Here is a 14,841-nt window from a genome sequence, read left to right on the forward strand (position 1 = left end):
TTTGTGGCTGGGGTAGTGACAACCCGTTTTAACAATGTTTGGCCATTTTATTTAACCATCCTTTGACCCCGGGCCCCTCCCGCAAAATTATTTTAAAAATATTTAGGATAAAATAATTTATGGTGCTTTTCATTTATATTTTATCCTAACCTTGTTTCCAACAGTAAAATATTGGGTTGGATAATTTTTTGTGTTCTTTTAGAAATTAAAACAAATTTTCTTTGAAAGCCTTCTTGTCACTGCCCTTCTGCCTCTTGCCACTGGAGGTCACTAAATTATCAAATTGTGACTGTGGTATTATGAATAAAGTAGAAGATATACAGTATAGGTGGGAGGAAAAACACAAAGTCGGTAATAATTACAAAAACATTAGATTTTTATTACAACACTTTAACAAATACAACAATACACTGATTCCAAACAACTTTGCTCGTCAATTAAGATATCCAAGCGTCTTCATGTTGCCACTGGCCTTCTTGAATTGAAGACTTTTATTCCGTTTTGCGTGGACAAACGAGCGTATTTGGTTAGAAGAGCTCCAGATGTTTGCTTTTCTCCACACAAGTCCCTGCATGAAAATAACAACGATTGGTCCTCAATAATTTAACACAGAAAGCTTTCCAGATTAAGCAAGAACGTTGGACCAACACTACCTAGCTGTGTATCACACCACAAACATCTGGCACACAAGTCTAAATCTCTAATAGTCATTATTGTACAGTACAGAGACAACGGTCATTCTGATGCTCAGTTTTACTCACTGTATGTAAGGGGTGATGTCCTCCTCGGTCCACTTCTCTCTCATGGTGAAGAGATGGGTGAATCTCTCCAGTGTGTCCTCGGGAAGATCTTCCACTCTCAGCAGAGATATGGTCTCTGGTTTGGAGCTGCGGTCCACAAGGGCTAGACTCTGTATAGAAACCCATAACCATCTGGTCATATTACATCTGGATAATCTTGTAATCATGTCTGCCAACAACCATCACGTCTTTAAAATGTGTAATTACCATATTTCTAAAGCTAAAATAAAGCCTAAAACGTAAACATCCATTATGAGATATTTTGCTGTAGAATCTGAGAATAGTCTTGTCCATATGTTAAAAAAAACTGTCGGTAAAGACATGCTCTGGAACTTTGACTAGTCAGTATTTTTCAACCTCCCAACTTGGACTGGATGTGTCAATGTGTAGTTCATACATGCATAATCTGCGCGCAGAAAAACATCCTAACCTCAAATTAGCCACGAAATCCCTAATTTGAAAGCAACTGTTTTCTGGGAGCAATGCGGCGCCATTTTCCCTACATTTTCTGGACCAGGTTTAATCTGGAAAACTGGCCCATCCATCTGTGCACTGCCAGTCTGGCCCCTCCTCACCTTCAGCTGGTCCAGTCTAGTGCCCATGCCCTCTGGGACACTTTGCTGCCACACCTCCTGGAACTCTGCCAGGTTGAACTTCACTGCGTTCTGCAGCAGCATCTGGGCTGTGGCTCTGCACACCATGTCCTCGTTCAGCGCAAAGAAAACCTCATCTGAAAAATAGGACATTTTCTATTCTGTTCAATATCAATTAAATAGCTATGAAGAGCCAAAATATTGCATGAGGTAGTTGGCTGTGTGTCACTCTACAGCACACCAAAGCATTAAAAACGTACAATAGACAGTACTTTCTTACTTACCGTTGTCCGTGTAGCGCCTTCCATAACAGTTCAAGCTATGCTCTATCATCTCCCTGGGCAGGAGAAGGGGTTTGGAGAAAGTATTAAAGAAAGACATGAATTCCCTACCCCACACACATGCACACTTCAATGTTGTCATGATGATTACATGCAACAGAACAGAGCTTCTGCACACTTTGGTTCAATGAACATTTAAAGATATTTGTTGTCCTGAGCCTTTAGTCAAATGTGGCCTTTGAACGAGCTTACAACATGATGACTACCTACCTACCTACCTGCTAAGTATTACAACATGATGACTACCTACCTACCTACCTGCTAAGTATTACAACATGATGACTACCTACCTACCTACCTGCTAAGTATTACAACATGATGACTACCTACCTACCTACCTGCTAAGTATTACAACATGATGACTACCTACCTACCTACCTGCTAAGTATTACAACATGATGACTACCTACCTACCTACCTGCTAAGTATTACAACATGATGACTACCTACCTACCTACCTGCTAAGTATTACAACATGATGACTACCTACCTACCTACCTACCTGCTAAGTATTACAACATGATGACTACCTACCTACCTACCTACCTGCTAAGTATTACAACATGATGACTACCTACCTACCTACCTGCTAAGTATTACAACATGATGACTACCTACCTACCTACCTGCTAAGTATTACAACATGATGACTACCTACCTACCTACCTGCTAAGTATTACAACATGATGACTACCTACCTACCTACCTGCTAAGTATTACAACATGATGACTACCTACCTACCTACCTGCTAAGTATTACAACATGATGACTACCTACCTACCTGCTAAGTATTACAACATGATGACTACCTACCTACCTACCTACCTGCTAAGTATTACAACATGATGACTACCTACCTACCTACCTGCTAAGTATTACAACATGATGACTACCTACCTACCTACCTGCTAAGTATTACAACATGATGACTACCTACCACCTACCTGCTAAGTATTACAACATGATGACTACCTACCTACCTACCTGCTAAGTATTACAACATGATGACTACCTACCTACCTACCTGCTAAGTATTACAACATGATGACTACCTACCTACCTGCTAAGTATTACAACATGATGACTACCTACCTACCTACCTGCTAAGTATTACAACATGATGACTACCTACCTACCTACCTGCTAAGTATTACAACATGATGACTACCTGCCACCTACCTACCTGCTAAGTATTACAACATGATGACTACCTACCTACCTACCTGCTAAGTATTACAACATGATGACTACCTACCTACCTACCTGCTAAGTATTACAACATGATGACTACCTACCTACCTGCTAAGTATTACAACATGATGACTACCTACCTACCTGCTAAGTATTACAACATGTTGACTACCTACCTACCTGCTAAGTATTACAACATGATGACTACCTACCTACCTGCTAAGTATTACAACATGATGACTACTACCTACCCACCTGCTAAGTATTACAACATGATGACTACCTACCCACCACCTGCTAAGTATTACAACATGATGACTACCTACCTACCTGCTAAGTATTACAACATGATGACTACCTACCTACCTGCTAAGTATTACAACATGATGACTACCTACCTACCTGCTGAGTATTACAACATGATGACTACCTACCTACCTGCTAAGTATTACAACATGATGACTACCTACCTACCTGCTAGTATTACAACATGATGACCTACCCTACCTACCTGCTAAGTATTACAACATGATGACTACCTACCTACCTGCTAAGTATTACAACATGATGACTACCTACCTACCTGCTAAGTATTACAACATGATGACTACCTACCTACCTACCTGCTAAGTATTACAACATGATGACTACCTACCTACCTACCTGCTAAGTATTACAACATGATGACTACCACCTACCTACCTACCTGCTAAGTATTACAACATGATGACTACCCTACCTCCTCACCTGCTAGGTATTACAACATGATGACTACCTACCTACCTACCTGCTAAGTATTACAACATGATGACTACCTACCTACCTACCTGCTAAGTATTACAACATGATGACTACCTACCTACCTACCTGCTAAGTATTACAACATGATGACTACCTACCTACCTGCTAAGTATTACAACATGATGACTCCACCTACCTACCTGCTAAGTATTACAACATGATGACTACCTACCTACCTACCTGCTAAGTATTACAACATGATGACTACCTACCTACCTGCTAAGTATTACAACATGATGACTACCTACCTACCTACCTGCTAAGTATTACAACATGATGACTACCTACCTACCTACCTGCTAAAGTATTACAACATGATGACTACCTACCTACCTGCTAAGTATTACAACATGATGACTACCTACCTACCTACCTGCTAAGTATTACAACATGATGACTACCTACCTACCTACCTGCTAAGTATTACAACATGATGACTACCTACCTACCTACCTGCTAAGTATTACAACATGATGACTACCTACCTACCTGCTAAGTATTACAACATGATGACTACCTACCTACCTGCTAAGTATTACAACATGATGACCACCTACCTACCTACCTGCTAAGTATTACAACATGATGACTACCTACCTACCTGCTAGGTATTACAACATGAGTGACTACCTACCTACCTACCTGCTAAGTATTACAACATGATGACTACCTACCTACCTGCTAAGTATTACAACATGATGACTACCTACCTACCTGCTAAGTATTACAACATGATGACTACCTACCTACCTGCTAAGTGTTACAACATGATGACTACCTACCTACCTGCTAAGTATTACAACATGATGACTACCTACCTGCCTACCTGCTAAGTATTACAACATGATGACTACCTACCTACCACCTGCTGGTATTACAACATGATGACCACCTACCTGCCTACCTGCTAAGTATTACAACATGGTGACCACCTACCTACCTACCTGCTAAGTATTACAACATGATGACCACCTACCTACCTACCTGCTAAGTATTACAACATGATGACTACCTACCTACCTGCTAAGTATTACAACATGATGACCAACCCACCTACCTGCTAAGTATTACAACATGATGACTACCTACCTACCTGCTACAGTGTTACAACATGATGACTACCTACCTACCTACCTGCTAAGTATTACAACATGATGACTCACCTACCTACCTGCCCTAAGTATTACAACATGATGACTACCTACCTACCTACCTGCTAAGTATTACAACATGATGACTACCTGCCTACCTACCTGCCCTAAGTATTACAACATGGTGACTACCTACCTACCTACCTGCTAAGTATTACAACATGATGACTACCTACCCACCTACCTGCTAAGTATTACAACATGATGACTACCTACCTACCTACCTGCTAAGTATTACAACATGATGACTACCTACCTACCTACCTGCTAAGTATTACAACATGATGACTACCTACCTACCTGCTAAGTATTACAACATGATGACTACCTACCTGCCTGCTAAAGTATTACAACCATGATGACTACCTCACCTACCTGCTAAGTATTACAACATGATGACTACCTACCTACCTGCTAAGTATTACAACATGATGACTACCTCACCTACCTGCTAAGTATTACAACATGATGACTACCTACCTACCTGCTAAGTATTACAACATGATGACTACCTACCTACCTGCTAAGTATTACAACATGATGACTACCTACCTACCTGCCTAAGTGTTACAACATGATGACTACCTACCTACCTGCCTAAGTATTACAACATGATGACCTGCCTACCTACCTGCTAAGTATTACAACATGATGACTCACCTACCTACCTGCTAAGTATTACAACATGATGACTACCTACCTACCTGCTAAAGTATTACAACATGATGACTACCTACCTACCTGCTAAGTATTACAACATGATGACTACCTACCTACCTGCTAAGTATTACAACATGATGACTACCTACCTACCTGCTAAGTATTACAACATGATGACTCCCACCTACCTACCTACGCTAAGTATTACAACATGATGACTACCTACCTACCTGCTAGGTATTACAACATGATGACTACCTACCTACCTACCTGCTAAGTATTACAACACGATGACTACCTACCTACCTGCTAAGTATTACAACATGATGACTACCTACCTACCTGCTAAGTATTACAACATGATGACTACCTACCTACCTGCTAGAGTATTACAACATGATGACTACCTACCTACCTGCTAAGTATTACAACATGGTGACTACCTGCCTACCTGCTAAGTATTACAACATGATGACTACCTACCTACCTGCTAAGTATTACAACATGATGACTACCTACCTACCTGCCTGCTAGGTATTACAACATGATGACTACCTACCTACCTACCTGCTAAGTATTACAACATGATGACTACCTACCTACCTGCTAAGTATTGCAACATGATGACTACCTACCTACCTGCCTTAAGTATTACAACATGATGACTACCTACCACCTACCTGCTAAGTATTACAACATGATGACTACCTACCTACCTACCTGCTAAGTATTACAACATGATGACTACCTACCTACCTAGCTAAGTGTTACAACATGATGACTACCTACCTACCTACCTGCTAAGTATTACAACATGATGACTACCTACCTACCTGCTAAGTATTACAACATGATGACTACCTACCCTACCTGCTGAGGTATTACAACATGATGACTACCTACCTGCCTACCTGCTAAGTATTACAACATGATGACCTACCTACCTACCTGCTAAGTATTACAACATGATGACCTACCTACCTACCTGCTAAGTATTACAACATGATGACTGCCTACCTACCTGCCTGCTAAGTATTACAAGCATGATGACTACCTACCTGCCTGCTAAGTGTTACAACATGATGAGCTACCTACCTGCCTGCTAAGTGTTACAACATGATGACTACCTACCTACCTGCTAAGTGTTACAACATGATGACTACCTACCTACCTACCTGCTAGGTATTACAACATGATGACTACCTACCTACCTACCTGCTAAGTATTACAACATGATGACCTGCCTACCTACCTGCTAAGTGTTACAACATGATGACTACCTACCTACCTGCTAGGTATTACAACATGATGACTACCTACCTACCTGCTAAGTATTACAACATGATGACTCACCTACCTACCTGCTAAGTATTACAACATGATGACTACCTACCTGCCTACCTGCTAGGTATTACAACATGATGACTACCTACCTACCTACCTGCTAGGTATTACAACATGATGACTACCTGCCTACCTGCTAGAGTATTACAACATGATGACCTACCTACCTACCTGCCTAAGTGTTACAACATGATGACTGCCTACCTACCTGCTGGGTATTACAACATGATGACTACCTACCTACCTGCTAAGTGTTACAACATGGTGACTACCTGCCTACCTACCTGCTAAGTGTTACAACATGGTGACTCCTACCTACCTACCTGCAAGTATTACAACATGGTGACTACCTACCTACCCACCTGCTAAGTATTACAACATGATGACTACCTACCTACCTACCTGCTAAGTATTACAACACGATGACTACCTACCTACCTGCCTAAGTATTACAACATGATGACTACCTACCTACCTGCTGAGGTATTACAACATGGTGACTACCTACCTACCTACCTGCTAAGTATTACAAGCATGGTGACTGCCTACCTACCTACCTGCTAAGTATTACAACATGAGTGACTGCCTACCTGCCTGCCTGCTAAGTATTACAACATGATGACTACCTACCTACCTGCTAGGTGTTACAACATGATGACTACCTACCTACCTGCTAAGTATTACAACATGATGACCTACCTACCTACCTGCTGAGTATTACAACGCGATGACCACCTACCTACCTGCTAAGTATTACAACATGATGACTGCCTGCCTACCTGCTGGGGTATTACAACATGGTGACTACCTACCTGCCTGCCTGCTAAGTATTACAACACGATGACCTACCTACCTACCTGCTAGGTATTACAACATGATGACTCACCTACCTACCTGCTAAGTATTACAACATGATGACTACCTACCTACCTGCTAAGTATTACAACATGATGACTACCTACCTACCTGCCTGCTAAGTATTACAACATGATGACTACCTACCTACCTACCTGCTAAGTATTACAACATGATGACTACCTACCTACCTGCTAAGTATTACAACATGATGACTACCTGCCTACCTGCCTGCTAAGTGTTACAACATGATGACCACCTACCTACCTGCCTGCTAAGTATTACAACATGATGACTACCTACCTACCTGCCTGCTAACGTGTTACAAGCATGATGACTACCTGCCTACCTACCTGCTAAGTATTACAACATGATGACTACCTGCCTACCTGCTAAGTATTACAACATGATGACTGCCTACCTGCCTGCTGGTATTACAACATGGTGACTCCACCTGCCTACCTGCTAGGTATTACAACATGATGACTACCTGCCTACCTACCTAAGTATTACAACGTGATGACCTGCCTACCTGCCTGCTAGGTGTTACAACATGATGACCACCTACCTGCCTACCTGCTGGGTATTACAACATGGTGACCTACCTACCTACCTGCTAGGTGTTACAACATGATGACCTGCCTACCTGCTGGGTATTGCAACGCGGTGACTACCTCCTACCTGCTGGGTATTGCAGCCATGATGACTACCTGCCTGCCTACCTGCTAAGTATTACAACATGATGACTACCTACCTACCTACCTGCTAGGTATTGCAACATGGTGTCTGCCTGCCTGCCTGCCTGCTAGGTGTTACAACCGTGGTGACTGCCTGCCTGCCTGCCTGCTGGGTGTTACTGCTGGTGTCTGCCTGCCTACCTGCCTGCTCGGGTGTTACAACGTGGTGTCTGCCTGCCTGCCTGCCTGCTAAGTGTTGCAGCATGGTGACTGCCTACCTGCCTGCCTGCTGGGGTGTTGCAGCGTGGTGACTGCCTGCCTGCCTGCTAGGTGTTACAGCGTGGTGGCTGCCTACCTGCCTGCCTGCTGGGTGTTACAGCATGGTGACTGCCTACCTACCTCCTGCTAGGTGTTACAGCGTGGTGTACCTACCTACCTGCCTGCTGAGTGTTACAACGCGGTGGCTGCCTACCTCCTACCTGCTAGAGTGTTACAGCGCGGTGACTGCCTGCCTACCTGCCTGCTAAGTGTTACAACGTGATGCCGCCTGCCTGCCTGCCTGCTAGGTATTACAACGCGGTGTCTGCCTACCTGCCTACCTGCTGGGTGTTACAAACACGGTGACTGCCTGCCTGCCTACCTGCTAGGGTGTTGCAACATGGTGACTACCTGCCTGCCTGCCTGCTGGTGTTGCAACGTGGTGGCTGCCTACCTGCCTACCTGCTAAGTGTTACAAGCATGGTGACTACCTACCTACCTGCTGGGTATTACAACGTGGTGCTACCTGCCTGCCTGCCTGCTAGGTGTTACAACTTGGTGACTTCCTGCCTGCCTGCCTGCTGGGTGTTACAACGTGGTGTCTGCCTGCCTGCCTGCTGGGTGTTACAGCGTGATGACTACCTGCCTGCCTGCCTGCTGGGTGTTGCAACGCGTTGTCTGCCTGCCTACCTGCTGGGTGTTACAGCATGGTGGCTCACCTCCTGCCTGCTAGGTGTTACGGCGTGGTGTCCTGCCTGCCTGCCTGCTGGGTGTTACAACACGTGGTGACTGCCTACCTGCCTGCTAGGTGTTGCAACATGGTGACTGCCTGCCTGCCTGCTAGGTGTTACAGCGTGGTGACTGCCTGCCTGCCTGCCTGCAGGTGTTACACGTGGTGTCTGCCTGCCTACCTCTGGGTGTTACAGCGTGGTGCCACCTGCCTACCTGCTGGGTATTACAGCGTGTTGCCTGCCTGCCTGCCTGCTGGGTGTTGCAACGCTGGTGTCTGCCTGCCTGCCTACCTGCTGGGTGTTACAGCATGGTGTCTACCTGCCTGCCTGCTAAGTGTTGCAACATGGTGGCTGCCTACCTACCTGCCTGCTAGAGTGTTACAGCGTGGTGACTGCCACCTACCTGCCTGCTAGGTGTTACAACATGGTGGCTACCTGCCTACCTGCTAAGTGTTACAACTGATGTCTGCCTGCCTGCCTGCTAGGTATTACAGCATGGTGTCTACCTGCCTGCCTGCTAGGTATTACGGCATGGTGTCTGCCTACCTGCCTGCTAGGTGTTACAACGTGGTGACTGCCTACCTGCCTCCGCTAGGTGTTGCAACGTGGTGTCTGCCTGCCTGCCTGCTAGGTGTTACAGCTGGTGACGCCTGCCTGCCTGCCTGCTGGGTATTACAGCTGGTGTCCTACCTGCCTGCCTGCTGGGTGTTGCAGCGTGGTGTCTGCCTGCCTGCCTGCTAGGTGTTGCAACCTGGTGTCTGCCTACCTGCCTGCTGGGTGTTGCAAGCATGGTGACTACCTACCTGCCTGCCTAGGTGTTACAGCGTGATGACTGCCTGCCTACCTGCTGGGTGTTACAACATGGTGACTGCCTGCCTACCTGCTAGGTGTTACAACGTGGTGCCTGCCTGCCTGCCTGCTAGGTGTTGCAGCTGGTGCCTGCCTGCCTGCCTGCTGGGTGTTACAGCATGGTGTCTGCCTGCCTGCCTGCTAGGTGTTACAGCGTGGTGACTGCCTGCCTACCTGCCTGCTAGGTGTTACAACATGGTGACTGCCTGCCTGCCTGCCTGCTAGGTGTTACGACGTGGTGTCTGCCTACCTGCCTGCCTGCTAGTGTTGCAACGCGGTGGCTGCCTGCCTACCTGCCTGCTAGGTGTTGCAGCTGGTGACTGCCTGCCTGCCTGCCTGCTGGGTGTTACAGCGTGGTGTCTGCCTGCCTGCCTGCCTGCTGGGTGTTACAGCTGGTGTGCTGCCTGCCTGCCTGCCTGCTGGGTGTTACGGCTGGTGCTGCCTGCCTGCCTGCCTGCTAGGTGTTGCAACGCGGTGACTGCCTGCCTGCCTGCCTGCTGGGTGTTGCGGCGCGGTGTCTGCCTGCCTGCCTGCCTGCTAGGTGTTGCAACGTGGTGGGCTGCCTGCCTGCCTGCCTGCTGGGTGTTGCAGCGGTGTCTGCCTGCCTGCCTGCTAGGTGTTACAGCATGGTGTCTGCCTGCCTGCCTGCCTGCTAGGTGTTACAGCGGTGACTGCCTGCCTGCCTGCCTGCTGGGTGTTACAGCGTGGTGACTGCCTGCCTGCCTGCCTGCTAGAGTGTTGCAGCATGGTGTGCCTGCCTGCCTGCCTGCTGGGTGTTACAGCATGGTGTCTGCCTGCCTGCCTGCCTGCTGGGTGTTACACTGGTGGCTGCCTGCCTGCCTGCTGGGTGTTACAGCTGGTGGCTGCCTGCCTGCCTGCTGGGTGTTGCGCTGGTGTTGCCTGCCTGCCTGCCTGCTGGGTGTTGCAGCATGGTGGGCGCCTGCCTGCCTGCCTGCTGGGTGTTGCAGCGTGGTGTCTGCCTGCCTGCCTGCTGGGGTGTTACGGCTGGTGGGCTGCCTGCCTGCCTGCTAGGTGTTGCAGCGCGGTGACTGCCTGCCTGCCTGCCTGCTAGGTGTTGCAGCGGTGGCTGCCTGCCTGCCTGCCTGCTAGGTGTTGCACCTGGTGTCTGCCTGCCTGCCTGCTGGGTGTTGCCCTGGTGTCTGCCTGCCTGCCTGCTAGGTGTTGCAGCATGGTGACTGCCTGCCTGCCTGCTGGGTGTTGCAGCTGGTGGCTGCCTGCCTGCCTGCCTGCTGGGTGTTACACCGCGGTGACGCTGCCTGCCTGCCTGCTGGGTGTTACAGCATGGTGGCTTCCTGCCTGCCTGCCTGCTGGGGTGTTACAGCATGGTGTCTGCCTGCCTGCCTGCTAGGTGTTACGGGTGGTGGCTGCCTGCCTGCCTGCTGGGTGTTGCGCGGTGCTGCCTGCCTGCCTGCTGGGGTGTTACAGCGTGGTGACTGCCTGCCTGCCTGCCTGCTGGGTGTTGCAGCGCGGTGTCTGCCTGCCTGCCTGCCTGCTGGGTGTTACAGCGCGGTGTCTGCCTGCCTGCCTGCTAGGTGTTGCAATGGTGACTGCCTGCCTGCCTGCCTGCTCGGTGTTGCAGCTGGTGTCCTGCCTGCCTGCCTGCTGGGTGTTGCAGCTGGTGTCTGCCTGCCTGCCTGCTGGGTGTTGCAGCTGGTGGCTGCCTGCCTGCCTGCTGGTGTTGCGCTGGTGTCTGCCTGCCTGCCTGCCTGCTAGGTGTTGCAGCTGGTGACTGCCTGCCTGCCTGCTGGGTGTTGCAGCTGGTGGCTGCCTGCCTGCCTCTGCTGGGTGTTACAGCGGTGCTGCCTGCCTGCCTGCTAAGTGTTACAGCTTGGTGTCTGCCTGCCTGCCTGCCTGCTAGGTGTTACAGCGTGGTGTTTGCCTGCCTGCCTGCCTGCTAGGTGTTACAACGTGGTGTCTGCCTGCCTGCCTGCTGGGTGTTACGGCTGGTGCTGCCTGCCTGCCTGCTAGGTGTTACAGCTGGTGTCTGCCTGCCTGCCTGCCTGCTAGGGTGTTGCAACGTGGTGTCTGCCTGCCTGCCTGCCTGCTGGTGTTACGCCGTGGTGACTGCCTGCCTGCCTGCCTGCTCGGTGTTACAACATGGTGTCTGCCTGCCTGCCTGCTGGGTGTTGCAACGCGGTGATGCCTGCCTGCCTGCCTGCTGGGTGTTACAGCTGGTGTTGCCTGCCTGCCTGCCTGCTGGGTGTTACAGCATGGTGTCTGCCTGCCTGCCTGCCTGCTGGGTGTTGCAACGCGGTGTCTGCCTGCCTGCCTGCCTGCTGGGTGTTGCACCGCGGTGACTGCCTGCCTGCCTGCCTGCTGGGTGTTGCAGCATGGTGACTGCCTGCCTGCCTGCTGGTGTTCGGCTGGTGTCTGCCTGCCTGCCTGCTAGGTGTTGCGCGTGGTGTCCTGCCTGCCTGCCTGCTGGGTGTTGCAGCGGTGTCTGCCTGCCTGCCTGCCTGCTGGGTGTTGCACTGGTGTCTGCCTGCCTGCCTGCCTGCTGGGTGTTACAGCGGTGTCTGCCTGCCTGCCTGCTAGGTGTTGCAACGCTGGTGACTGCCTGCCTGCCTGCCTGCTCGGTGTTGCGCTGGTGGCTGCCTGCCTGCCTGCCTGCTAGGTGTTACGGCGCGGTGGCTGCCTGCCTGCCTGCTGGGTGTTACAGCGCGGTGTGGCTGCCTGCCTGCCTGCTGAGTGTTGCAACGTGGTGACCTGCCTGCCTGCCTGCTCGGTGTTGCACGGCTGCCTGCCTGCCTGCCTGCTGGGTGTTACGCATGGTGCCTGCCTGCCTGCCTGCTGGGTGTTGCAGCGCGGTGACTGCCTGCCTGCCTGCCTAGGTGTTGCACTGGTGACTGCCTGCCTGCCTACCTGCTGGTGTTGCAGCGTGGTGTCTGCCTGCCTGCCTGCTGTGTTACAGCGTGGTGCTGCCTGCCTGCCTGCTCGGTGTTACAGCCGGTGCTGCCTGCCTGCCTGCTAGGTGTTGCAACGTGGTGCCTGCCTGCCTGCCTGCTGGGTGTTGCGGCTGGTGTCTGCCTGCCTGCCTGCTGGGGTGTTACGGCACGGTGTCTGCCTGCCTGCCTGCCTGCTAAGTGTTGCAGCATGGTGGCTGCCTGCCTGCCTGCCTGCTGGGTGTTGCAGCGCGGTGTCTGCCTGCCTGCCTGCCTGCTAGGTGTTACAGCTGGTGACTGCCTGCCTGCCTGCCTGCTGGGTGTTCGCGGTGGTGCCTGCCTGCCTGCCTGCTAGGTGTTACGGCGTGGTGGCTGCCTGCCTGCCTGCTGAGTGTTACAGCGCGGTGTCTGCCTGCCTGCCTGCCGCTAGTGTTACACGCGGTGACTGCCTGCCTGCCTGCCTGCTGGGGTGTTACAACTGGTGACTCCTGCCTGCCTGCCTGCTAGGTGTTACAGCTGGTGTCTGCCTGCCTGCCTGCTGGTGTTGCACCGGTGACTGCCTGCCTGCCTGCCTGCTGTGTTGCAGCTGGTGTGCCTGCCTGCCTGCCTGCTGGGTGTTGCAGCGCGGTGCTGCCTGCCTGCCTGCCTGCTAGTGTTGCAGCTGGTGTCTGCCTGCCTGCCTGCTAGGTGTTGCACCGTGGTGTTCTGCCTGCCTGCCTGCTGGGTGTTACACCGCGGTGTCTGCCTGCCTGCCTGCCTGCTGGGTGTTACAACGCGGTGTCTGCCTGCCTGCCTGCCTGCTAGGTGTTGCGGCGTGGTGCTGCCTGCCTGCCTGCCTGCGGTGTTGCAGCTGGTGTCTGCCTGCCTGCCTGCTAGGTGTTGCGGCGCGGTGTCCTGCCTGCCTGCCTGCTGGGTGTTGCACCTGGTGTGCCTGCCTGCCTGCCTGCTAGGTGTTGCCGCGCGGTGCCTGCCTGCCTGCCTGCTGGGGTGTTACAGCATGGTGGTGCCTGCCTGCCTGCCTGCTGGGTGTTGCAGCGCGGTGTCTGCCTGCCTGCCTACCTGCTGAGTGTTACACGGGTGACTGCCTGCCTGCCTGCCTGCTGGGTGTTGCGCGCGGTGGCTGCCTGCCTGCCTGCCTGCTGGGTGTTGCAGCGTGGTGACTGCCTGCCTGCCTGCCTGCTAGTGTTACAGCTGGTGTTGCCTGCCTGCCTGCCTGCTAGTGTTACACGCGGTGGCTGCCTGCCTGCCTGCCTGCTGGGTGTTACGGCGTGGTGAGCCTGCCTGCCTGCCTGCTAGGTGTTGCAGCTGGTGACCTGCCTGCCTGCCTGCTGGGTGTTGCAGCAGGTGACTGCCTGCCTGCCTGCCTGCTGGTGTTACGCGGTGTTGCCTGCCTGCCTGCCTGCTGGGTGTTACAGCTGGTGACTGCCTGCCTGCCTGCCTGCTGGGTGTTGCAACGTGGTGGCTGCCTGCCTGCCTGCTGGTGTTGCAGCTGGTGTCTGCCTGCCTGCCTGCTAGGTGTTACAGCGGTGATTGCTGCCTGCCTGCCTGCTGGGTGTTGCAGCGGGTGTCTGCCTGCCTGCCTGCTCGGTGTTGCACGTGGTGACTGCCTGCCGCCTGCCTGCTAGGTGTTACAGCGCGGTGACTGCCTGCCTGCCTGCTGGGGTGTTACAGCGCGGTGTCTGCCTG

General features: G+C 51.0%; 1 protein-coding gene across 1 annotated transcript in view; it reads right to left on the minus strand.

Annotated features, from left to right (window-relative positions):
* Positions 1-355: 355 nt before the first annotated feature.
* The window catches only part of LOC106595460 (sister chromatid cohesion protein DCC1-like), a 34,494-nt gene continuing 20,008 nt past the window's right edge, over positions 356-14,841 (minus strand). Inside the window, exons 6-9 of the mRNA XM_045696679.1 lie at positions 1,678-1,730; positions 1,376-1,530; positions 762-910; positions 356-568 (exon numbers count right to left, since the gene is read on the minus strand). Coding sequence (XP_045552635.1) covers positions 457-568; positions 762-910; positions 1,376-1,530; positions 1,678-1,730 — 469 coding nt within the window. The 3' untranslated portion in view covers positions 356-456. The remainder of the gene's footprint in view (positions 569-761; positions 911-1,375; positions 1,531-1,677; positions 1,731-14,841) is intronic.

The sequence above is a fragment of the Salmo salar genome, chromosome ssa02 (genome assembly GCF_905237065.1).
Source record: "Salmo salar chromosome ssa02, Ssal_v3.1, whole genome shotgun sequence".
In the NCBI taxonomy this organism is placed as follows: Eukaryota; Metazoa; Chordata; class Actinopteri; order Salmoniformes; family Salmonidae; genus Salmo; species Salmo salar.